The 27,849-nt window shown below is 42.1% G+C and overlaps 1 protein-coding gene across 1 annotated transcript; it reads left to right on the top strand.

Moving 5' to 3' along the window:
- Positions 1-23,048, top strand: LOC311239383 (calcium-binding protein 2-like; the record flags this gene model as incomplete). The annotated part of the gene is made up of 7 exons (XM_084327690.1): positions 1-116; positions 5,441-5,591; positions 11,952-11,982; positions 13,320-13,463; positions 21,163-21,272; positions 21,705-21,852; positions 23,020-23,048. The coding sequence occupies 7 exons, from the start codon at positions 1-3 to the stop codon at positions 23,046-23,048; spliced, it is 729 nt and encodes a 242-aa protein (XP_084183816.1).
- Positions 23,049-27,849: the final 4,801 nt, after the last annotated feature.

Raw genomic sequence — 27,849 nt, 5'->3', positions numbered from 1 at the left:
ATGTCTAAAGGGGAGAGAAGCGCCTCCACAGCATCCGCCACCTCTATCTCCTCCGCTGTGTCTGCTGAGTCTGTAGCCTCTGCGGCCTCTGGAGCCTCTGCAGCCTCTGGAGAAAGGTAAGACTTAAAGGGGACCTATTGTGAAAATGTTGCATTGTTTGTTTCTACAGAATGAGGGGTTGTCCCAACACTGAGACAATATTAAATATGTGTGTGGTATATTCTAATCACCAATACCTAAGGTTATTTGCAGCGCAATGAGGTTGTTATCTGGAAGGAGGAAAAGATCATAGAGTGATAGAATGGTCTCCTCATCTGACTTCCAATATCGCCAGCAAGGAATAAACGTGCAGTCCAGACCACAGAGTTCGAATTCAAACTCATGTATTTATTTGCCGAGAGGCCAAAGGTGGATAATGCATCAGTTACATCCAGGAATTATTCATAATTTTTCATAAGACATGATTGTACAAAAGGATTGATGCGGTTTACATAATCATATAGCCCAGTCACGGTGGCTCTTCACATCAAGACAGGTTTGCACATAAAATAAGTCATGTTTATCAATGGAATAGAGAATAGTCTGAGCATTTCACATGAGTAAAACCTGGTCAACAGATCGGAATCTGTACATGTTACTCTAACCAACAATAATGAGTCCATGATTTACTCACATGTATAACAGCACATTCTCTGGTGGGCGATGGAGGCTCAGCATGACCCCCTGGGGTAGGGTGTGTGGCTGGCCTCCCAACAAATTTTACTGATCCAATATTTATAGGTTAAATGACATCATTTTTAGACTGCCTTTTAACCAATCACAATTATCTCTAAATAAGGAGTTTGTTCCAATCAGCTTTGTCTTCTGGGAGGCGATACCCCCTCCCCCTGGTTTCCTCTGTGGGGGCTAGCTGGCCCCCCCCTCCTCGATCTCCTTGTCGGTGTCTTCCTTCAGTAAACAGAGGGGGGGCCCATGAGCCCCCGTCGGTGTGGCCCCTTGATGAGCACAGAGGCTTAACTCTAAAACCTTTTCTATATTTGTATGGTTAATGTAATAAGTTACATATATATTCAGCATTAAACCAATGTGGCGTTGTCTTATATTTTAATACCAGATTTCCTATATAAAGTATACTGAATTAATAGTTCCTTGGTCTTAGATTCTAGCAAGCTTTACAACCAGAGTGAAATAGCTTTATTACTTAACCAGTTTGACATTCCTAAAAGGTATTCAAATCTTCTTTGTAAGTTACTTTCTAAATTGATATGGTTTAGTTTCCTACAGACTTAAGACATTATTTGACCTGTGTGTCTGGTCAAACAGTTTTACACATTGGTCTTGTTTCACAGAGGCATATCAACTTCATTTAGCCTCCTGTTCTGTGGTTTCAACCGTCACACCCTAGAAGGTGTTTCTTGTTCGTGGGGGGTTTGGAATGGCTGTGTCCTATACAGTTGAGTAAACTGAACTTATCCTGAGGGAGCTTTTGCCTGAAGGCTCCCCAGGAATGTCACACAACACTGACCATTTGCATCTTATTATAACAGATATTTTCAGTTTCAGGGTTGATCTAACAGTCTGCTCAAGTCAATATACCATATGTGCATTGTGCCTTTTCTGCAATTCAGAACCCTGCCTCTTGCAGCCACAGTCACCGTAGTTAATAATGTGTGTGTATGCGCATGCAAAGGTATCTTGATAAGAATGCGTGTGTACAAGATGGCAGCTTGAGGTACCTAAAGTTGAACCTAAAATATGTTTCCAACAACATTTTTTGCGATAAGATTGCTATGCTATTTCTGGATCTTGAGTCATATTTGATTTGCAACGTCTAGTCTGAAAGTTGGATATGAAGTGCACCACTGCTAGATGCACGATAATTATCGTATTTGTATGATAAAAAGCAGCTTGCTTGTTACAGACACAGAAATAGCCCATTGAGAACAGGATTATAACAGAGGGGTAGGCCTATAGAGGCTAGAATGCATACTCTGCATGTTTTTTTTTAAGCTAAAAACAAAAAAGACATGTTTAGAGGACCTCAAAGACCTATATTAACATGTTGAAAAGGACTAAAATATGTCCTCTTTAAAGGAACACATCAACATTATGGGAAATGCGCTTACCAATTCCCTGTGTGTTCAGTAGAAAGCTATGCGGCTGCAAGATAGCCCAGCGTAGCACAAATGAATGGAAGCGGATACGGATCAACTAGCCTAGTTTAAAACTCTGGGAGAGGTGTTTTTGGCTTACAGCTAGGTTAGCTGGTTTGTATGCACTTCCATTCCCTTTTTTTTTTAACAAATGTTTTTTATTTACCCTTTTTTTAGCATAAAACTAGACACACAATACATTAACAGTAGAAATCCACAATAAATCACAGGACTATGACCGACATACTATTAACAATAATGACAGTCCAGTACTTAAATCAAAATAAATGTAGATTAAAAGATATACACATAATAAATACAATACAATACATATGCTCTCGCTTGCTCTCCCCCCCCCCCTCAGGACCCCCTCTTGGACAATCCATCCATTATTCCGTTTAACACCAGGGATTACAAATTCATATGCTATCCTTTATCCTCTCCACCACATCTAACCAGGTTGCTATGCTGGCTTCATTAACACCTAAAATTCGTGCGGTAGATATCTCTAGATAAATCACATCGAGATAGGTAAGAACCCATACCTTCCGGCGCATTTTATCCGGTTGAATCCAGCGTGATGCTATCAGCTTTTTGGCAGCCGTAAGACCGGACAAAATTTGTCTCTTTACCTGTACAGAGGCTGCTAACTGAGAAACATCATTCAACAACAATACAGAAGGCAGTGCAGGTATGGTCAGAAATAAAAATTCTGATAATTGCGTGGTTACTTCTTCCCAGAATATCTTAACAGAAGGGCATTCCCAATACATATGCATAAATGTACCAATATCACCGTTTAAACATAAGGTGCATCGAGGGTTTTGTTTGAGCCCCATTAGGTGCAAACGTCTAGGAGTTAAGTAAGTCCTATGAATAAAATTAAGATGCCGCACACACACACACTTATGGCCAAAAGGAAAGGCCACTTTTAATTAGTATAACAGGAACAGTGTATTGCACTACCAAAGCTACCTAGCATGTCCTATATGCTCTGTAAATAACTATGTACAGATACCGAGATGTCACACCATGTTACCTGTTACCTGTTTATTGCACAATGTTTTTTTTTTTTATTGGATTCTGTTATATGTTGTACCACTGTATTGCACATCGTTGCGGGCAAGACCACCCGCATTTCATTGTATACTTGTATGCCGTGACAATTAAAACTCTTGACTTGACTTGACTTGAAGATTAATCTGTTGATGATCCGGGTTGCGTGATGACAGTGGTACGTTTGCCCAAACTTCATCCCAATCAAAATCTGCTTCCAAGTTTGGTATATCCTTCCTCCATACTACGTCTAGTGGAAGGACATCATATATGAGGACGTAAGTAAGTGACGATAAAAGTCAGAGACGAAGCCTCTCGATGACTCCTTTTCATAAAAGAATTTGTGATATCTGTGGTGCTCAAGTGGCAACTTTAATGGGACTCCATTAGCCCTTAAAGCTGCTCTTAATTGTAGATAGAAATAATAAGTGGAGTTGGTGAGGTTAAATTTGTTAGATATATCTTTATAGCTGCAGAAACCCCAGTCGTTGAAGATATCCCCCAGTGTATGTATGCCCTTCTTTTCCCATTTGGTAAATCTGATGTTGTGCAATAAGGAGTAAATTGTTATTAAATAGGGGGGAATGACTATGTCATTTATGTTGGTTAGTAAAAATGTTCTGTGTGTCACGCCATATCCGGATCACATGTGTAATAAGAGGGCCAAATTTCAAGTTGCATTGCTTAATTGATAAGTTGGTGTATACTATATCCTGCAGTCTATGTGGTGCCACTATGTTCTCCTCTAATGGTCTCCAGGATACAGATGCTTGAGAATCAAACCAGGTGATCAGTGGTCTTAAAGAGAACGCTTTAAAATAGTAGTTGAAGTCTGGAAATGCTAAACCCCCGTCGGCTTTATTTCTCTGTGCAGTGGATCTTTTTATTCCTGGAGGTTTGTTGTTCCAAATAAATGTATATGCGGCGGAATGTAATTTTTGCCAGTAACCAACAGGGGGGAGGGGGGGGCGGGGGGGGGGGGGGGGGGGTAACGGCATCATCGAGCTGAAAAAGTTGATTCTAGGTAAAACATCCATCTTAACTATTGATGCTCGGGCCTGTACTGAGTTTTTTTGTTTTGACCACCTGCCGAAGTCGTTTGTGATCCTATCTAGGAATCCGGTATAATTATACTTCACAGTTTGGCATATAGTGGGGAATATTTCAACTCCAAGACATCTAAAGTGTTCTACCATTGGTATATTTACTGGGAGTGAGGTAGCCTTCGCAGTCACATTAAGTGGAAGGACGGCTGATTTTGGCCAGTTTATCTTAAATCCCGATAGATTGCCAAAATCATCTATTACCTTGAGAAGATGAGGTAGTGAGGTGGTAGGGTTTTGCATGAACATTATTACATCGTCCGCATATAAACTGATATGATGCTGTGTGCCCTTAATTGAAATCGGCTCTATGGATTGGGATTGTCTTATATACTGTGCCAAAGGCTCTAGGGATAGAGCAAACAGTCCGGGACTAAGAGGACAACCCTGTCTGGACGAACGCGACACAGGGAAGTTTGGGGAGGTGACTTTCCCTGTTATAATCATGGCTGACGGATCTGTGTATAGTACTTTGATCATATTAATGAATCCATCTCCTAACCCCATCCTTCCAAGTATTGCCCATAAATAAGACCATTCCAACCTATCAAAGGCCTTCATCGCATCCAAGGATAATACAGCTACAGGAGGCACGGCCTCCTTGCTGGCGTCTATCACATGCAGTAACCGTCTAATATTATCCGTGATCAGGCGGCCTCTTATGAAGCCTGTCTGATCAGGATGAACTAAAGATGTCATATGCTTTTGAAGTCTGATGGCTAGTACCTTAGCGTACAGCTTAATATCGGTTCCGAGGAGGCTTAAGGATCTATAACTACCACATTCGGTGGGGTCTTTGTCTTTTTTAAGGAGGACAGATATGAGTGCCATATTAACGTCCCTGGAGAAGTTCCCCTCTTTGATTGAGTATAAAATCATCTCAAGTAATAGGGGTCCGATTACATCCCAACCACTTCCATTCCTTTGTGCTAAGCTATAGGCTAGCTTGTAGCCGGATAGGTTTCTACTGAACGCACAGAGAGGGAATTGGTATCTATCTTCTTGTCTGACCCTGGAGAAGACGACAAGCACATTTCCCATAATATTGGTGCGTTCCTTTAACGGAATGAAGGAGTAGAGGCATGGTTTCCTCTCACGTCTCTCCTCCTCCCCATCTTCACATCACAGTCAAGATGGCGCCCCTAGGACTTCCATGCGCAAGGGCTCCTCCTCCAGCTCCGTGTCGGACGCGCCCAGGAAATCGTCGAAGAAGTCGAAGAAGAACACAGAGAGTATGACTCTGGTCTACACCTCCGTGCTCAATAGTGTCTTCGGAGCGGTACGTAGTCCCGTGTAGCTGAGTCCCGCGTAGCCGAGTGTAGTTCGATGGGTAGAGCAGGCTGCTAACACAGCAAGGGTTAGGCGCTCCATTACCACTGGCGCTACCCATGGTTAATATTGATTGATTGAAACTTTTATTAAAGGTCCCCTGTCTTATAAATAGCCTTTACCAGTGTTTAGCATTGTTTTCTAGCAATGGGGGTTTGTATCAATGGGGTCTGTGTCTCTAATTCTCATTTTGGCGGATTGCTCCAATTCAGTTGAGACAATATCCTCCCCCAGTGAACTAAGCCATTCTGATTTGACTCGCTATCCTACGTAGCAAGGAGCTGATCTGCATAACTAACGCCCCATCTATGGTTGTAGCGCAACCATTCGCTCAACAACAGAGAGAGTGGAAATACTGACACTTTCTCAAATGGGTTGACGTGGCGTGGGTGCCGACAGAGAGAGGCAGAGAACGAGCGAGAGAGAGAGAGAGGGAGAGAGAGAGAGACAGAGAGGGAGAGAGAGAGAGAGAGGGACAGGAGCATACACACACAGACACACACTCTCCCGACCGCGCGTGGGGCAGGAGCTTCTCTCGGGGAAACACACACGCACTCGACTTCGCGGTCGGGAGTGTGTGTAAGTGTGTGTGTGTGGGGTGCTCCTGTCCCTCTCTCTCTCTCTCCCTCTCTCTCGCTCGCTCATTCTCTGCCTCTCTCTGTCGGCACCCTATCAACCTGCTGCAAAATATCATTACGCACGCTCCCACACACGCGCCCATATTCTGATCCGTGCAATCATATTCCCAGGGGTATATATTCATTTGAAACAAGTTACCAATGCATTGTCCCGTGGGATTATGCCCCCCCGCGGCGAAATTAATTAGTATCCCCCTCAATCTCTCTATACAGTATCTCTCTCTGTCTGCCAGTGCAGACTGTGGGTGACTGTCACTCAAAGCGCTTATGGGCGGAGCCCAGCCCAAAACAGCTTGAAATCTTGAAGTGGAAAAATGCTGCTTTAGAGTACTTGATTAGAAAAAATAAAAATAAAACGTACAGATGTGTGCCATAGACTCAGGAATTGTGTAACATTGTCCAAATAGTGAAAGGAATAGCAAGACACGGCTTTAACAGATTGCAGAATGGGTACAATACAGTACGGCTCAATACAAACAACTGCTAAGAGGATGCAGACCAGAAAAAGACTTTCGTCTTGTTTACATCAGGGTCCTCCATTTTCAATTCACCTAGACATTTATGACATACAAATATACAGTACTGTTTTATCAAGACATTTATGACATACAAGACATACAAATATACAGTACTGTTTCAGAAAAAGAGATCATAAAAATAAATAAAAATACATTCGAAGGGGAAGAAACTGTACATTGGAGGCGGTTGGGTGGGTGGGTGGGGGGGGGGGGGGGGGGGTTGAACATTCACCAGGGCCAGTTTCTAATAGAATATGTATTCAGTCATGGCAAAGTAAGTCATTTTGATTAAATGTAAATAGCTAGTTAAAAACATGTTTGGGCCTCACACAGCCTGCGTCAGGGTATTACAATGACACAGTTTCACATCCTCAAACCCTACGTGCCTCACGCTGATGGGAGAGGTTCAGGTAATAATCTGGTAAAGGGAACGGAAAAGGTCAATCTCCACTACACTAGAGGACAGTGAATATACCAATACTAGACTTGTCAATATGGAATACATCAAAGGACAGTGAATATACCTATACCAGACATGTCAATATGGAATACATCAGAGGTCAGTGCATAACTATACCTGTCAAACAGTACATGTAATGTCTATTTACACAATATATATATATAACGCAATATATATATATATATATATATATATATTAGGGCTGTCAGTTTATCGCGTTAATTAGATTTATTAATTACACAGCAAATTATCGCGTTATGAAAATTAACTCAAAATTAATTACAAAAAAAAAGTTTTTTTTTTATATAATTTTTTTTGTATCTCATTCATTCCATAAGGATGTAGAATACACATTTACAGATTTTTTTTAATATGGTCCATTTGCATGTTCTTGGTATCTGATTCTAGGGACATCTATGAATCTCAGGGAATGTAGTGTCAGAAATACTGTGGGCTAGATCCACAAAGAATGGATTGCACTGTGCAAGGTGCACCCTTACTTACAATTCATTATGAATTGAAAATGGGGGACCCTGATGTAAACAAGACGAAAGTCTTTCTCTGGTCTGCATCCCCTTAACAATTGTGTGTATTGAGCCGTACTGTATATTGTACCCATTCTGCAATCTGTTAATAACATTTTCATTCAATCAATCAATCTGTGCGGTGATTGATTGAATGAAAATTTTATTTTTAGTCAATTGTAATGAACCAAATGAGAATATCAATAATATTTTTTTTTGTAACTTTGACTGTGAATAACACCATGCTCAAATTGACCAGACCTGAAAAATCTAAGCAAATTAATAGATGGAAGATGATTAAACAGAAGGTTTTGCAGTACTGAATTCTGCCATCCGGACACATGCAATTTGAAATATGATTATAGAAAATAGAATAGCAGGCATAAAATGGTTATGCGATTAAAATGCAATTAATTAGATTAATTAATTACAAATCCTGTGATTAATTAGATACATTTTTTTAATCGCCTGACAGCACTAATATATATATAACGTTACATAAGAAATGTGCAAAACAATTAATAATTGCCATTGTTTATACATTATATTGCTTTCCCAAACGAATACAGTGCCGGCTTACAGTAAATAAACCTGTGAAATCATGAAGTCAGACAGAGCAGAATGCTAAAATGAAAGACATAGTTACAGCGATCGACCTATAACAGACAGGCCTATATGGATCCAATGGGAGCTTGCAGTGACAGTGAAGCCTACTGTACCTACTACAGGAAAACAAAAATCTAAAATGAATTCCAAATTTTTTAGAGCCAGTCTAGATCGACTGACTCACAGGATATACAGTTTCAGTCAAATTTTCCTCCCCTTCTGCTATCTGCGACACTATTTTGCAAAGGCACCGTTGTTTCCCCCCCTATAGCAGAATGATAAGGTTCAGCCAGACCTCTCTCCGGCGCTGGTGTAGCAGAAATCTGGCTACACAATAGACCCAATCTTACCAGAGGTGGACAAGTCTACCAACCCTTTTTCTTTCTTTTTAATGTTCTCACATCCATCATCAGCCCCTCTGACCACAGTTATAAACCACGTGGCCTGTAAGTCATAAAACATCACAGAAAGGGTTCTAATACAAGTCGTTTGCAGCAGATGAATTCTGACTACAGTATAGTTGACTGTGTTTTCTTGAAGGAAACAAAATAGCAATAAATACAATTCGTATTTGTTATTTAAAAAAGAAAAAAAAAACATTTTCTCAGCCATGAAAATTCAGGCAGTTTAACTGCAGCTGAGCTCCTGATATTTGCTAGGCTTTCAACTGCATGTGTGTGTGTGTGTGTGTGCGTTAGTTTTTGGATTTGTGTGTGTTCGCGTGTTCATTTGCGTATTCATGTGCGTATTCATGTGCGCGCCTGTGTACGTGTGTTTAAGCTGTCAGTAGTAACCGGCTCTGAGGCTAAGCTAAGCCTGACATGACAGTATTAATAGCTCATTAGCCGGAGGCTCAACGCCACACTGCATTAGGGCTTAAACTGTCACAACATTCAGGGGGTGGCTACGTGGTGTAGTGGGCAAGGCGCTCGCCACGAAATGCTGGAGACGCTGGGCTCGTCAGTTCCACATTTGCTTTCAGTTTAGCTGGTCGTCCGTACTAATACACATTGGCCGTATTAGGGGGTGGGAAACTGATGGGTGGGGATCGGGCGTTGTGGACAGCGACTCCTACAGGTCGGTTGGTGCGCCTGCGCAGTAGAATCAGGAAGTGTCGGGGGCAGCGTGAGCCTCCCACGCGTTACTCCTCGCCACTGAGAGATCGAGCTGCGCAGGTGAAAAGATGCGACTGCTGTTACCTCAAGTACCGGAGGGGACTTGTGCTATGTATGACTTAGTCCACATTGCAGCCGGCTTGTGGGAGGCAAGAAACAGCGTCCGTGACAGGGGAGGGTAGAATTGGATGATACGAAATTGGGATGGGAGAAAAATATAGAAAAATAGGAGAAAAAGTGGATCAAAAAAAATAAACTGTCACAACATTTAGTTGTTTCAACTTCAAAATAAATATCCTGCCACTCCTGTACTTCTTAGCATTGTGTTTTTGTCCCAATTCATACCCAATGGCCATACCCAAATTAAGTCACACATCTAGCTAGTTGGGTGTTTTAAGTCAAGAGGAATTCTTTAAATGTGCAGTGAACTAGCGTTTCACAATGTAGCCAACAACACTATTTTTTTTGTATTTTAATGTAGCCAACAACACTCTTAAACACACCCTCAAACCCAAATGTCTCTATTTGTACTTTCCCTAAGTTTATTTTCAATTGTATAAGATTTATTTTGCATGCGTGTGTGTGTATGTGTGTGTGTGTGTGTGTGTGTGTGTGTGTGTGTGTGTGTGTGTGTGTGTGTGTGTGTGTGTGTGTGTGTGTGTGTGTGTGTCTGCAGTGTGTGTGTTTATGTTTATTAAAGGATCCCCATTAGAGACACATGCAAGAGCCTCTAGTCTTCCTGGGGTCGTGGACAAAACAAACACAATACAAATGTACAACAAAAAATACGAATACATTTTTTTAACAAAACACAAATAAAAAATGTATACAAATATACAAATTCACATTATAAAATCTAACATCCCAGTCAAACAAAAAAAAGATAAAACTTGACATGTTTGCAAGATATCTCTTAATATTTGTTTTGAAAGTAATTTTATTATGTATTGTGGATGAGATGTTTTTCGGCAGAGCATTCCAGAGTACTATTGACCTATATATGCCAGTGAGTTTGAGAACATTTGATTTTGGTGCTGATTTTGTTCTGATGTTACCAGAAGCGGCCCCTCTAGTGTTGTAACCATGTTCAGAAGTCATTTCTAACTGCTGAGCCAAGCTAGATGGCTTACCAGTGCTAACAATGTTCCGCAGTAGCATAACCTGCAACTTTTTTTAATTCGATTTTGTAGCTGACGACAGATAACAGGGCAGTGTGTGTGTGTGTGTGTGTGTGTGTGTGTGTGTGTGTGTGTGTGTGTGTGTGTGTGTGTGTGTGTGTGTGTGTGTGTGTGTGTGTGTGTGTGTGTGTGAGAGAGTGTGTGCATGTACTGCTTATGTCCTTTGCTTGCTTGTATTTCTGTGGACATAATAAAGCATTTAAAAATATGTGTGTGTGTGTGTGTGTGTGTGTGTGTGTGTGTGTGTGTGTGTGTGTGTGTGTGTGTGTGTGTTTGTGTGTGTGTGTGTGTGTGTCTCTGCAGGTTTTGTGTGTTTGTTACCGAACACGAAGGAAATGTCTTAAGTGACTTAAGTGTTCCAGGAGACGTCTTCCTCAATCCCTCTCCTCCACCATCTATTTGTGTACCATTTTTAGGGCTGCATCACGATACAAGCCCCGCCCTCTTTTCTTGATCCTGCAATCACAACTAACCTCGTTCCCAGTTTTATCTCCTCCGTGAGATAAAGACTGGTAAAGAACTACTGCCGAAAGTGTGTATGGGGTAGAATTTCCGGTGTATGTACTTCCCCTGGAAGCTGCCTCCGAACGGACCAAACTTTTCCCGAATCCTGTCGGCAAACAAGCTAGAACGTCCCGGTCATGTAGTAAATTCTTCAGGCAAAGCCGTTGCAGTGGCTTAAACGAGGAAATATTGTGCACTTCACACGTTTCTATAATTGTTTTGTCGAAACCGGAAAGCCTGTAGCCGGTACTTCCTGTACTTCCGTTTTCACACTTTAGGAGGCATAGCTTTACCAGCCTAAATCACAACTGTCGCTTCCCTCGGACAAACCTTGCGATACCAAAACCCGTGTCATCATACTTCTTGCTGTAATGATACCACAACAAAGAGCTCGGAGCACTCCTTGGTGTAGACTACTAGCTCTTTTTTTATTACGTTTTCTTTACTTATTTTATATATCCTTATTTGGTCATTGAATCCATAAAAGAAGTATATATTAATGCTACTGTACCACAATAAATTGCTAGTAGGGCCTATAGACTACAAATATCAATTCCCAAGATGTTAAAGATTGTTATGGTTCAATGATACTTCTAAATCTTTGGTATTGTTATTATACTGTAGGTATTGTAAGGGGTTGTTGTGTGTGTGTGTGTGTGTGTGTTATACCAATCTGCATGCCAAAGTGTTTATTGAAAAAAGTACATACAGTATCTATTATTTTGTCATGCCAGTCACACTTTTTTACTGTTTCGTTGTTTCTGCAGGAAAGAGAACTGGCGCAGGCGGAGTTGGACGGTGAGTCACACTGGTCATATTTACTCATCTTTGAAAATGAATGAAATTCCTGGCAGCGGTACCTCCAGCTCGGTCAGTCGTCCCTACCAACACAATATTGTCAGTGTTCACTGGTGGGAAGCCGGTGGGGTACGAGTCCTGGTTGTTGCAACAGCGACTCCTACTGGTCAGTCGGAGTGCCTGTTCAGTAGGGAGGGGGTCTGGGGGAGATAGCGTGAACTCCACTTGTGTTACGCTCTCCCAGTGAAACTCCTCGCTGTCAGGTGAGAAGAAGTGGCTGGCGACTCCACATGTATCGGAGGAGGCATGTGGTAGTCTATACCCTCCCCAGACCAACAGACGAGACATGTGGTAGTCTATACCCTCCCCAGACTGACAGAGGAGACATGTGGTAGTCTATACCCTCCCCAGACCAACAGAGGAGACATGTGCCGAAACCCGTCCAATCTTTCCCGTTGACTAAAGACGCACTTCTTCAATCATTATCTGAAAAATTTAAATAATAATCTAACCCTAACTAACCTTACTGTCATGCACTTGTCCTAATATACTAACCAACACTATAGCACTCAACACTTTGATGAACATTGTTACTCAGCTGATAGAGTTGTGCCCTTCCTGCTGTCTTGTTGTACTTGTAAGTTGTAAGTCGCTTTGGATAAAAGCGTCAGCTAAATGACAAAATGTAAATGTATGTGGTAGTCTACACCCTCCCCAGACCAACAGAGGAGACATGTGGTAGTCTATACCCTCCCCAGACCAACAGAGGAGACATGTGGTAGTCTACACACCCTCCCCAGACCAACAGAATGGGCAGTGCAATGGCCAGGAAGGGAATTGGCATAACGACAAAAATTGGGGATATGGGAGCCAAAAGAAAATGGTGTTTTCTATAGTACACTAGCATACCAGTCTCTCTCTCTCCCTCTGTTAAGAGTAAAGGTAAAGTGTCCTCAGTTGTACTATTATGTGCTATATATATATCTATGTGTTCATTGTATATATTATGAGTTCAGTAATGTTGTTGTAACACTATGGGGCGCTCTAGCAAAAGGTTTCATCATGCTGAGCCTATAAAAGGGGTGTCCACCTGCTCAGCTCTCTCTGTCTTCCTCTCTCAATAGCTGCACCTTGAAGTAGCAGGTGCACGCTACAACAATGTTTATGACCAATGTGAAATAAACCAAGCCAAAAAGGCTAAAGAGTTCATCGGCTCTCATCGATTCCTTTCCTCCGAATGCAACGCAAAGATAAGCTGCAGTCATTATCTTAACACCCTCTATCTGTCTTTACACCGTCACTTCAACTCTTATTGGCATCTGACCTCTGACCCCCAGAGCTCCAAGAGGCCTTCAAGGAGTTTGACTACGACCAAGATGGCTACCTGAACTACAAGGATGTGGCGGAGTGCATGAGGACCATGGGATACATGCCGACAGAGATGGAACTCCTGGAAATCGTACAGCAGATCAAGATGAGGAGTGAGTTTACAACCTAGCTTCCTGGCTTTTGGATAAAAAAATCTTGATAAAGTTGATAGGTTAGGGGTTAATTGACCATATTCATACGGCCATTTTGCTGGAAATGGAATAATCCAGTAGATAAGAGAAAACTGTTGTTTTAATATTGAACACGATTTGTTCCCAAGTTTCATAATATTGACCACATTTACACAGCGGCTGTTCTGCTCTTACGTCATGCTCAGGATGGGATTCCTTTCCACCCTGTTCCCACCCTCAGTGTGACATAAGAGCAAAATGGCCGCTGTGTGAATAATAAATAAATATGGTCAATGGTGATAAAAGTGAGTTCATAACAGTTATGAATTAATTCAAGTTTAACTTGTAGAACAAAATCAAAACACATTGATGGATTATGAGAGATCAGGAGACAGACAACAAGGTAAAAGGGCCTACCAATTATAATAGCCCCAGCGCCTTTAGTAGGCCTAGTCTAATTAGTCTTGTCTGTTGTTGTTGCTCCTCAAACCTCTACCCTGACCGCCTTGACTTCCACCCCTCCCCTTTCAAGATACAAGATACAAGAGTTTTATTTGTCACGGCATACAGGTATACAGTGAAATGCGGGGGGTCTTGCCCGCAACGATGTGCATAATACAATAGTAATAATATATAATAAGAATCCAACCAATAGAGCGACATTGTGCAATAAACAAGTAAACAAAGTAGGGCATATCGGTATCTGTACATGAGTTATTTACAGAGCATGTTAGGACATGCTAGGTCCTGTGGTAGTGCAGTACACTGTTAGCTACGGATGAGGCACTGGGTCTTTATGTACACTGCTATACAATGCTATATTATACAATCTCAAGTTATACTATACTATTCTTAAAGTGACCTTTCCTTCTGTAAAGTGTCCATAAGTGTGAGCGTGTGCAGCATGAGTGTGTGTGGGGTCCTACTAATCACCCCAAAGTACCAGAAAATACCAGAAAATACCAGAAACTACCCCAAAATACCCCAAAGTATACCCCAAAATACCAGAAACTACCCCAAAATACCCCAAAGTATACCCCAAAATACCAGAAACTACCCCAAAATACCCCAAAATACCAGAAAATACCAGAAACTACCCCAAAATACCCCAAAGTATACCCCAAAATACCAGAAACTACCCCAAAATACCCCAAAATACCAGAAAATACCAGAAAATACCCCAAAGTATACCCCAAAATACCAGAAACTACCCCAAAATACCCCAAAATACCAGAAAATACCAGAAACTACCCCAAAATACCCCAAAGTATACCCCAAAATACCAGAAACTACCCCAAAATACCCCAAAGTATACCCCAAAATACCAGAAACTACCCCAAAATACCAGAAACTACCCCAAAATACCCCAAAGTATACCCAAAAATACCAGAAACTACCCCAAACTACCAGAAAATACCAGAAACTACCCCAACATACCCCAAAGTATACCCCAAAATACCAGAAACTACCCCAAAATACCCCAAAATACCAGAAAATACCAGAAACTACCCCAAAATACCCCAAAGTATACCCCAAAATACCAGAAACTACCCCAAAATACCCCAAAATACCAGAAAATACCAGAAAATACCCCAAAGTATACCCCAAAATACCAGAAACTACCCCAAAATACCAGAAAATACCAGAAAATACCAGAAACTACCCCAAAATACCCCAAAGTATACCCCAAAATACCAGAAACTACCCCAAAATACCCCAAAGTATACCCCAAAATACCAGAAACTACCCCAAAATACCAGAAAATACCAGAAACTACCCCAAAATACCCCAAAGTATACCCCAAAATACCAGAAACTACCCCAAAATACCAGAAACTACCAGAAACTACCCCAAAATACCCCAAAGTATACCCCAAAATACCAGAAACTACCCCAAAATACCCCAAAGTATACCCCAAAGTACCAGAAAATACCAGAAAATACCCCAAAATACCCCAAAGTACCCCAAATAGTGTGTAATAGTGTAATAGTGTGTAATAGTGTAATAGTGTGTAATAGTGTAATAGTGTGATAGTGTGTAATAGTGTAATAGTGTGTAATAGTGTAATAGTGTGTAATAGTGTAATAGTGTGTAATAGTGTGTAAAAGTGTAATAGTGTGCTAGTGTAATAGTGTAATAGTGTGTAATAGTGTAATAGTGTGTAATAGTGTAATAGTGTAATAGTGTGTAATAGTGTAATAGTGTGTAATAGTGTGTAATAGTGTAATAGTGTGATAGTAGTAATAGTGTGTAATAGTGTAATAGTAGTAATAGTGTGTAATAGTGTAATAGTGTGTAATAGTGTAATAGTGTGATAGTGTGTAATAGTGTATACTAGTGTGTACTAGTGTGTAATAGTGTAATAGTGTAATAGTGTGTAATAGTGTAATAGTGTGTAATAGTGTGTAAAAGTGTAAGTGTGCTAGTGTAATAGTGTGTAATAGTGTAATAGTGTGTAATAGTGTGTAATAGTGTGTAAAAGTGTAATAGTGTGCTAGTGTAATAGTGTGTAATAGTGTGTAATAGTGTAATAGTGTAATAGTGTGTAATAGTGTAATAGTGTAATAGTGTGTAATAGTGTAATAGTGTGTAATAGTGTAATTTTGTGTAATAGTGTGTAATAGTGTAATAGTGTGTAATAGTGTGTAATAGTGTAATAGTGTGTAATAGTGTAATAGTGTAATAGTGTAATAGTGTGTAATAGTGTGTAATAGTGTAATAGTGTGTAATAGTGTAATAGTGTAATAGTGTGTAATAGTGTGTAATAGTGTAATAGTGTGCTAGTGTAATAGTGTAATAGTGTGTAATAGTGTAATAGTGTAATAGTGTGTAATAGTGTAATAGTGTGTAATAGTGTAATTTTGTGTAATAGTGTGTAATAGTGTAATAGTGTGTAATAGTGTGTAATAGTGTAATAGTGTAATAGTGTGTAATAGTGTAATAGTGTAATAGTGTAATAGTGTGTAATAGTGTGTAATAGTGTAATAGTGTGTAATAGTGTAATAGTGTAATAGTGTGTAATAGTGTGTAATAGTGTGTAATAGTGTGTAATAGTGTAATAGTGTAATAGTGTGTAATAGTGTAATAGTGTAATAGTGTGTAATAGTGTAATAGTGTGTAATAGTGTGTAATAGTGTAATAGTGTAATAGTGTAATAGTGTGTAATAGTGTGCTAGTGTAATAGTGTGTAATAGTGTAATAGTGTAATAGTGTGTAATAGTGTAATAGTGTAATAGTGTGTAATAGTGTGTAATAGTGTGCTAGTGTAATAGTGTAATAGTGTGTAATAGTGTGATAGTGTAATAGTGTAATAGTGTGTAATAGTGGAATAGTGTAATAGTGTGTAATAGTGTGCGTGTGTGTGTGCGTGTGTGTGTGTGTGCGCGTGTGTGTGTATGTGTGTGTGTGTGTGTGTCTGGGTCTCTAGCACTCAAGATGGATTCCAACTTGTATGGCATCTTGATGGAGGAGCTGTGGAACAAGGGAAACCAACCAGGGGGGGAGAGAGAGAGAGAGAGAGAGAGAGAGAGAGAGAGAGAGAGAGAGAGAGAGAGAGAGAGAGAGAGAGAGGGGGAGATGGAGAGAGAGAGGGGGATAGAGGGAGATGGAGAGAGAGAGAGAGAGAGAGAGAGAGAGAGGGGGAGATGGAGAGAGAGATAAGGGGGATAGAGGGAGATGGAGAGAGAGAGAAGGGGGATAGAGGGAGATGGAGAGAGAGAAGGGGGATATAGGGAGATGGAGAGAGAAGGGGGAGAGAGAGAACGGGGAGAGAGAGAGAGAAGAAGGGAGAGAGAGGGAGGGAGGGAGAGAGAAAGATGGATAGAGAGAGAGAGAGAGGGGGAGATGGAGAGAGAGAGAAGGGGGAGAGAGGGAGATGGAGAGAGAGAAGGGGGATAGAGGGAGATGGAGAGAGAGAAGGGGGAGAGAGAGGAAGAGAGAGAGAAAGATGGATAGAGAGAGAGAGAGAGAGGGAGAAGAGGGGGAGAAGGAGCTATTTATATAGCTCTTTTATCCAAAGCGCTTTACAATTTATGCCTCACATTCACTCACACACCGACGGCGGAGGCGACCATGCCAAGTGCCAATCTGCTCACCGGGAGGAGCAGGGCTTAAGTGTCTTGCTCAAGGACACGCGGACACGCCGCCGGGAGGAGCCGGAATCGAACCGGGAATCTTCTGATTAACCAGACGAGCGCTCGGCTCTACCTCCTGAGCCCTCTACGTTTTTTATGTCTCACTCTTTGTCTCACTAAACCATTACTGCGTTAATCCCTTCCTGGATGCAGCCAGAGTACAGAGTGCCTCAGTCACTACAGCCATAATGTGGAGACACACACACACACACACACACACACACGCACACGCGCACACACACACACACACGCACACTATTACACACTATTACACTATTACACTATTACACACTATTACACTATCACACTATTACACTATTACACTAGCACACTATTACACTATTACACACTATTACACACTATTACACACTATTACACCATTACACACTATTACACTATTACACTATTACACACTATTACACTAGCACACTATTACACTTTTACACACTATTACACTATTACACACTATTACACTAGCACACTATTACACTTTTACACACTATTACACTATTACACACTATTACACTATTACACACTATTACACTATTACACACTATTACACAATTACACACTATTACACGATTACACACTATTACACTATTACACACTATTACTACTATTACACTATTACACTATTACACACTATTTGGGGTATTTTGGGGTATTTTCTGGTATTTTCTGGTACTTTGGGGTATTTTGGGGTATTTTCTGGTACTTTGGGGTATACTTTGGGGTATTTTATGGTATTTTGGGGTAGTTTCTGGTATTTTGGGGTATACTTTGGGGTATTTTGGGGTAGTTTCTGGTATTTTCTGGTATTTTGGGGTATTTTGGGGTAGTTTCTGGTATTTTGGGGTATACTTTGGGGTATTTTGGGGTAGTTTCTGGTATTTTCTGGTATTTTGGGGTATTTTGGGGTAGTTTCTGGTATTTTGGGGTATACTTTGGGGTATTTTGGGGTAGTTTCTGGTATTTTCTGGTATTTTCTGGTATTTTCTGGTATTTTGGGGTATTTTGGGGTAGTTTCTGGTATTTTGGGGTATACTTTGGGGTATTTTGGGGTAGTTTCTGGTATTTTGGGGTAGTTTCTGGTATTTTGTGGTATACTTTGGGGTATTTTGGGGTAGTTTCTGGTATTTTGGGGTATACTTTGGGGTATTTTGGGGTAGTTTCTGGTATTTTCTGGTATTTTCTGGTATTTTGGGGTATTTTGGGGTAGTTTCTGGTATTTTGGGGTATACTTTGGGGTAGTTTCTGGTATTTTCTGGTATTTTGGGGTATTTTGGGGTAGTTTCTGGTATTTTGGGGTATACTTTGGGGTATTTTGGGGTAGTTTCTGGTATTTTCTGGTATTTTCTGGTATTTTCTGGTATACTTTGGGGTATTTTGGGGTATTTTCTGGTATTTTGGGGTATACTTTGGGGTATTTTGGGGTAGTTTCTGGTATTTTCTGGTATTTTGGGGTATACTTTGGGGTATTTTGGGGTAGTTTCTGGTATTTTCTGGTATTTTCTGGTATTTTGGGGTATTTTGGGGTAGTTTCTGGTATTTTGGGGTATACTTTGGGGTATTTTGGGGTAGTTTCTGGTATTTTCTGGTATTTTGGGGTATTTTGGGGTAGTTTCTGGTATTTTGGGGTATACTTTGGGGTATTTTGGGGTAGTTTCTGGTATTTTGGGGTATACTTTGGGGTATTTTGGGGTAGTTTCTGGTATTTTCTGGTATTTTCTGGTACTTTGGGGTGATTAGTAGGACCCTGTGTGGGTCCTCATGTTAAAGTGGCTGCTAGTGTGTGAGCGTGTACAGTGTGTGTGTTGTGTGTGTGCTCATGTGTGCTTGTATGTGGAGAGTTCAGTGTTCAGGGCTCTGATGGCCTGGGGGAAGAAGCTGAGCCGAAGTCTCTCTGTCCTCGTTACTGGTGTTCGCAGGCGTTTGCCTGACCGCAGCAGCATGAACAGGCTGTTGTTGGGGTGGTGAGGGTCTTTCATTATCCTGCAGGCTCTGGATTTGCACCTCTTGTTGTATAGGACCTGCATGGTTGGTAGTGCAATACCCGTGGTACGCTCGGCTGAGCGCACCACTCTCTGTAGGGCCTTCTTGTCCTGTGCCGTGCTGTTGCCATACCAGGCAGTGATGTTTCCAGTCAAGATGCTCTCTACAGCTCCGGAGTAGAAGGACTGGAGTATCTTCCCAGATACTCTGAACTTCCTTAACTGTCTCAGGTGGTAGAGGCGCTGCTTCGCCTTTTTTACGACTGAGTCTATGTGTGTTGTCCATGTCAGGTCCTCTGAGATATGGACCCCCAGGTACTTGAAGCTGCTCACCCTGTCCACGGTAGCCCCGTTTATCCTCAGTGGTGTGTGTGTCTCCTGCTGTCTCCTCCTAAAATCCACGATCAGCTCCTTGGTTTTACCAATGTTCAGGAGCAGGCTGTTGTCCTGGCACCAGCGTTCCAGTACCTCAACCTCCTCCCGGTAGGCCTTCTCGTCGTTGTCCGAGATCAACCCCACCACCACTGTGTCGTCCGCAAACTTCATTATGGAGTTGGAGTTGAACTTGGCCACACAGTCGTGTGTGTATAGTGAGTACAGCAGGGGGCTCAGAACACAGCCCTGGGGGGACCCAATGCTCAGGGTGATGGTGTTGGAGGTCTGACCCCTCACCCTGACCGCCTGGGGCCTTTCGCTCAGAAAGTCAGTATCCAGGTGCTCAGAGCGGAGCTCAGACCCAGCTCGATCAGCTTGTCCACCAGTCTGGTGGGGACTATGGTGTTGAACGCTGAGCTGTAGTCAATGAACAACAGTCTCACATAGCCCCCATTCTGGCGGTCCAGGTGAGAGAGTGTGCTGTGCAGTACTTGGGAGACCGCATCATCAGTGGACCTGTTTGGCCTGTATGCAAATTGCATAGGGTCCATATCACTGGGGAGGGAGGCACAAATGTGGTCCTTGACCAGCCTCTCGAAACATTTCATGGCCACAGAGGTGAGTGCCACCGGTCTGTAGTCATTGAGACCTGTTGGGGAGGGTTTCTTTGGTACAGGGATGATGGTAGACATCTTGAAGCAGGCAGGGACCACTGACTCCGCCAGGGATCGATTAAATATGGCGGTGAACACAGGGGCTAGCTGGTTAGCACAGGACTTAAGTATGCGTCCTGTTATTCCATCTGGGCCAGCAGCTTTTCTGGTGTTCACCTGCATAAATGCTCTTCTCACACTGTGTACCGACAATGAGAGGGCGTCCCCGCCCCCCCGCGGTTGCCCCCCCCCCCCCCCCCCTCCACAACAGCCGGCGCGCCAGTGACGTCACTAACCGTTGAGCTAGCGGCGCCACTGTCTGCACCAAACCGAGCGTAGAGTTGAGTTTGTCCGCGAGAGAGGCGTCGTCGCTCCCCATTGAGGGGGTGCTGACTTTGTAGTCAGTTATCGTCCTCAGTCCCCGCCATAAGCCTCTTGTGTCATTCTGTGCCATTTGTGTCTCCATTTTGTCAGCATACGTCCGTCCCTCCTTCACATCCTGATGTGTTGATTGGCTCTTCCTCCACAGTGGGCGGGCTGATGGACTTTGAAGATTTCACAGAGCTGATGGGACCCAGGATGATGGGAGAGACTGCTGACATGCTGGGCCTCAAAGAGCTGCAGGCTGCCTTTGTACAGGTCAGTCAACTCATCCAAATACACATTCATCAGTTTGATTCATTACTAGCTGGGCTATAGACATCTCAAGATGTATTTCTAACTAGTAGGGATGCACCAGTACTGGTATCGGGCAACAGGTAGAGATGCACTGACATGATACAGCTATCGGATATTGGGCCATTACCAGGCTCAAATAGGGAGTTGTATCAGACGATTTCCCCACTATTAAAATCCAATATGAAGAACCATAGTAACATGCAAGAAACCACGCAGACATAGTCAACATTGGAAAAGACAGCACATACCCCACTAGACGCACTGCTGTTTGCAGTGGGTCGATCGGATATTGCGGGTCACCGCAAGTAGATCTATATATGGGAAACACTGTTAGCTATTTCCTGGTCAAAACATTGGACTCACTCATCATCACGCCCTCTCCCTCTCTCTCAGTTTGACATGGATGGTGACGGTAAGATCAACCAGGATGAGATGAAGGAGGCGGTGAAGACCCTTCTGGGGGAGAAGCTGAAGAAAGGCGAGCTGGAGGAGATCCTGAAGGAGCTGGATATCAACGCCGACGGAAACATTGACTTTGAAGGTGAGCGGCGTGATGTCCACCCACACACACTACAGACACACACACACACACTACAGACACACACACTACAGACACACACACACACTACAGACACAAACACTACAGACACACACTTCATACACACACTACAGACAAGTCAAGTCAAGTCAAGAGTTTTATTTGTCACGGCATACAAGTATACAATGAAATGCGGGTGGTCTTGCCCGCAACGATGTGCAATACAGTGGTACAACATATAATAGAGTCCAATAAAAACAACATTGTGCAATAAACAGGTAACATGGTGTGACATCTCGGTATCTGTAAATAACTATGTACAGATACCGAGATGTCACACCATGTTACCTGTTACCTGTTTATTGCACAATGTTGTTTTTATTGGATTCTATTATATGTTGTACCACTGTATTGCACATCGTTGCGGGCAAGACCACCCGCATTTCATTGTATACTTGTATGCCGTGACAAATAAAACTCTTGACTTGACTTGTCTGTAGTGTGTGTATGAAGTGTGTGTCTGTAGTGTGTGTTTGTGTCTGTAGTGTGTGTGTGTGTCTGTAGTGTGTGTATGTAGTGTGTCTGTAGTGTGTGTGTGTGTGTCTGTAGTGTGTGTGGGTGGGCATCACGCCGCTCACCTTCAAAGTCAATGTTTCCGTACATACACACACAACAGACACACGTACACACACTACAGACACACACACAATACAGACACACACTAGACACACACACACACACTACAGACACAATACCGACAGACAGGCGGGTAGACAGTCACACACATGGCAGGCAGGAAGACAGACGGATTGGACAGATGAACAGAGTATGTGTGGACAGACACAACAGAGATGCACATTTTTCTACCCATTTCTGATGAAATTATGTAGATGAAAAAATAGAGATAGGGATTGCAATCTTTCATCTACGTAATTTCATTGAGCGGTAATTAACACAACACTAGGATTCAGTGTCCTCTGATGACATCACTGGTGGCCATATTCAAACTAATTAACTCTGAATAACTGTCAAATTAAATCAATGTTCGCAAAACATTATGTGCAAAATAAAACACAGCAGTTTTTCAGCATTGTCATTTGGATTACAATCCAGCTAACTTCTTTTCCTCTTCTCTTCTCGTCTTGCCTCTTCTTCTCGTCTCTTCTCCAGAGTTTGTGATGATGCTCTCCATTCGTTAGCTGCTGAGAGGACTTTGGTCATGTGGACAGACCCCTTTCTTGCATCAACATTTTGGCACGAGTATGGTATACAGTCATGTAGCCTTATTTGTGGTATTTCTTTGGTTCCATGTTTTAGTAGACAAGTGGAGGCTTTCCTCTGATGATGTTTAATGAATGTGTGAGTGGAGCACTAAATGGCGTCAGAAGTGGGATAGTGTGGCGCGGCTGGGTAGCGCAGTGGACTAAGCACTCTCCTACCACCGCAGAGACACTGGGATCAAATCCAGAGTCAGCGGTACCTCCGGCTTGGTCAGTCGTCCCTACCAACACAATTGTCAGTGTTAGCGGGTGGGAAGCCGGTGGGGTATGTGTCCTGGTCGTTGCAAACTGCGACTCCTACTGGTCGGTCGGGGCGCCTGTTCAGCAGGGAGGGGTTCTGGGGGAAATAGCGCGAACCTCTGCACGCGTTACGTTCCCCCAGTGAAACTCCTCACTGTCAGGTGAAAAGAAGCGGCTGGCGACTCCACATGTATCGGAGGAGGCATGTGGTAGTTCTACACCCTCCTCCCCAGGCCAACAGTGGGGCAATGTGCGCAACGACCAGGACGGGAATTGGCATAACGACTAAATTGGGATGGGTGAAACATACAGAAAGCCCAAAAAATAAATAGAATAAAAATGTAAAAAAAATAAGTGGGATGGTGTTGGACTATTCAATAAGCTGGAATTCAGTATCCTAGAATTACGTGTTTTGTCTTTATGGTGCTTACATTTGGCACAAGTATGGTATACAGTCATGTAGCCTTATTTGTGGTATTGTTTTGGTTCCATGCTTCAGTAGACAAGGTGGACTGTTTTTCCCTCTAATGACGTGTATATAAAATGTGAATATTTTGTTATTTTAATAAAGAAATCAAATCTACCTTGTAGATCTAATGTCAGGTCATTGAAGTACCGGCAGTATGATGCACAACACAACCCATTACACAACTCATTGAATAAACTGACCAATTTGAAACTTTCTCAAGTTAACTTTATTCCTAATGTTTTTTTTTGTTTTGTTAATTTTTTTAACAACACGTTAAGCTCTCATAACCTCAAGGTCAATGTTAAACAAAATGGAAACGATAAAAGAAATAATCCTCATCTAGAGGAGATTAATCCTTACTTTATTAAGTTAACCTCACCCCTGTCACACCAGTGGCAATGCGAGAGCTTCGTCTCTAAAGCATAGAAAGCCTTAGAATTTGCGTCCGCACTGTATTCAAATCCATGGTGCATCAGGGAAAAAGATCTCAACACATCGCTCTTGTTTAGTACCACTTGGTTTGCCTGGATCCACCCCCCCCCCCCCCCCCCCCCCCCCCCTTCAACTCTTCATAATCCCCCCCATGCCCCAGTTTCTGAGCAGTGAAGTAGAACAAGCTCTTTACGGGTGCAGTTGCTGAAGAAGAGTGTCTCTGATGAATCAGTTTGAGCTTGGGTCAAATGTGTGACTGATGGGGTTGCAAAACATATCAAGGTTTTTATCTAAATCGCAAGATGAACTACTGAAATTTCCAAATCACAGGAGGCTCCAATATTGGATAAAAGCTCAATTTGTGTCAGAATATGATTTAAAATGAATTAATATATATTTGTTTTCAATGAAAAAGAAAATGATGATGAAAAAAAAGTATTATTCCCTCTATCACGAATCATCGCAAATTGCAATAAGGTGTGACTGAGGCAGCGCTCACCCGAACCAACCAACCAACCAACGAGTGAAACCTCGAAGTGCAGTGGATATAGAGGTAAGACAGAGACGTGGGTTCTTAAAGCTGCAATTCCCCCAAATTGTTTAATATACCAAAATGTGGGATCTATTCACATACATTCTTGTAGATTTCGATCTGTAACTGTCTTAACTGATCATAAAACAGAATATAGGTCTATTTTATGACAGCGTAAAAAACTAACCTTTTACAGCCACAAGATACAGAGAGTACAGTAAAAGAAAACTAATAAATGTTGTCTAGCGTCCTTGTATCCTAGAGCTCAGTCTACCAACTAGAGAATAGAAACATGTATCCATTCTTATTTTTGGTGGCAGGGCAACCCATTTGTTACAATTTCTATCACTGATTGGCAGTGGTGCAGTGCTGGGCAACCGCGGTCAAACGGCGTTTGGGCTTCGAAGTGCGCGCATCCTATTATTATGCAAAGTCTAGGTGATAAGTGCCTAGACTTTGCATAATAATAGGATACCGTTTGGCCTCCGCCCATATTACGACTGCACCCCTGCTGATTGGGCCTTTAAGCGAACCAGGGGAGCTCCAGTCAAGTGGTGCCAAGCAAGAGCAGCATGTGGGGTTTCTCCTATGTATGTGAAAATCTACAAGCCTAATGATGCGTACACACAGAGAGCAACTTGATCAACCAGCCACCGGAACAGAGTCGAGCTACCTAGGAATCTAGTCCATCGTTACGACGGTCGACTGATAGTTTTGTCGTCCACAGACAAAAGTTTTGGGGGCGGCCATCGTCCATCAACCAGCAAATCAGATTCCTTCCATTACCAAACGCGACAACAGCTCCATGAATAAATGTTCCGACTTGCCAATGACCAAAAGAAAATAACTAGAATGTCTTCATTTGCGCGCCCCAAGATGGAAGTGAACTTGATAACAGCTGTTAGGTTTCGTTTGAAACACTACAGAAATAAACGTCCTCTGTCTAAAACTTTGTAGACCAAGTACACGAGTATACCTCTCGCACCGGCCCGCGATATTTATAATCAGAAAAGAACGACCCGCCGACCAAGTTGCTTGCTGTGTGTACGCACTGTAACACTATCAGTAACTTAAAAGTTTATATTATAATATAATAATAGAATATCCAACTATATCACACAATCCAGCAAAGTCTCATATCATGCAGCCGACCGTAGGTAATCTGCAGAAATAAAAGTCTCATTGTCCCACGAGAAACAAATGTAAAATAAATAATAAACGCCACCGCCTAAAAATAATTAAAGAAAGCGCTAAGTCACATGAGTGGGTAAAAATACAAAATGGCTCCTGAAGTGGCGTCAAATCATTAGAGTAGAGAAGAGTGAGGCATTGCATCATGGGAGTCAGGAAGTTGGTCGTTATACATGCACATGTGAGAATGTCCACAAAGACGGTCAATATTGTTGTTTTCTTTTTTGCACAAAGTAGATTTTTAAACAATGCTGCTGCATTTTTCCCATTATTTTTAACACAAATTAGTAATTTTGCTTCTCTTTCTAAAGCTGCAATACGCAATTAATTTAAACATCTAAACTTTGGCTATATTTACATATTTTGTTAAAGAGTTTGACTTGCAGATAGAAAATCTGTAGCCTATATATCTTTTTTTTTCTTATTCTTTTTTCTGTCAAAACTTTCTTTGTCCATCAAAACTCAAATGACAGGTCTGTGTTACTTCAGTGTCTACAAACTTTACAAATGTAAACAAACCTTTTTGTGTGTAAAACCCATGTTTAGCTGTCATCAATGAGTCATGAATCAAAGACTTGGTACAATTCAAAGTGAAAAATAAATAAATAGTTATCTTCAATCCAATAAATCCCAATGTGAACCAAAAGAGGGCGCCATACTGCCTTCACGGACTGTGCCTTTAAAAGTAGATTTGAAGGGAAAACGTCGCACCGGCCTGTCGTTCCGTGTGGAAAGTACAACAAACTGGTTGTCGTTCCTCCTGTTTCTTATTCCCATGACATCACCGACTCCTCCTTCTCATCTTAAGGGGGAATGTCTAGACTCTCTTCTGTAAACCCTATGACTGTCAGGTCCCATTAAACAGGCTTTTGTAAACAGAGGCCATCTATATGGAACGCTAAAGTGTGCCAATAGGGTTTCTCTTATTGGGCAGAAAATAAACATATACACACACACGGCAAGAACATTCTTATACAGACGTATGTCCCAATATGATTTACATATTCATTATCTCCATGTAGCCTGCGTCTGTGACATCAGATGTCTGGACATGGACCATTCTGGATGTCTATACATGTGACAAGCACTTACTATCTAGCTGACTGTTGGATCATGAATATGCAAATCATTCTATCTTAGGCTGTGATTGGTCAATTGACCTACCTCAAAACACACCCTCTTTTCTTGATCCTCCAATCACAACTGTTGCTTAATTTGTCGGAGGGAAACAACAGTTCAAGGAAAAGAGAGCGGGCTTGGGATTGGTCAATTCCTGCCGTGCACAAGTTAATCGCCTGCACGACAAGTTAATCGCCTGCGCGACAAGTTAATCGCCTGCGCGACAAGTTAATCGCCTGCACAACAAGTTAATCGCATGCACGACAAGTTAATCGCCTGCACGACAAGTTAATCGCCTGCACGACAAGTTAATCGCCTGCACAACAAGTTAATCGCCTGCACGACAAGTTAATCGCCTGCACGACAAGTTAATCGCCTGCACGACAAGTTAATCGTCTGCACAATGAGGTTAATAGTTTGCACGGCAAGAGGAGATGTCTTAGCACACCTGCCGTTGAGTACGCTTAGTCTTACTACAGTCTGACAACTCTATTAAATACTTTGTGCATTCTTGCTCAGAATGTATCATGTGTCTTGTGGTCCTTGTAGCTTTACAGGGCGGCTCATGGTCCTTGTAGCTTTACAGGGCGGCTCATGGTCCTTGTAGCTTTGCGACTCATGGTCCATAATAATATGCACTCACGGTAATGTGCTGCTTTGGGTAAGAGCGCTGACCAAATGGCATAATTATGTGTGTTTCATGAATTCATCCACATCTTCATTAAGACCTGTATAAC

Source organism: Notolepis coatsorum (assembly GCF_963971535.1).
Source record: "Notolepis coatsorum genome assembly, chromosome: 13".
Classification (NCBI taxonomy): Eukaryota; Metazoa; Chordata; class Actinopteri; order Aulopiformes; family Paralepididae; genus Notolepis; species Notolepis coatsorum.
The sequence above is the reverse complement of the archived record's forward strand: the minus strand, read 5'-3'. Positions and strand labels throughout refer to the sequence as shown.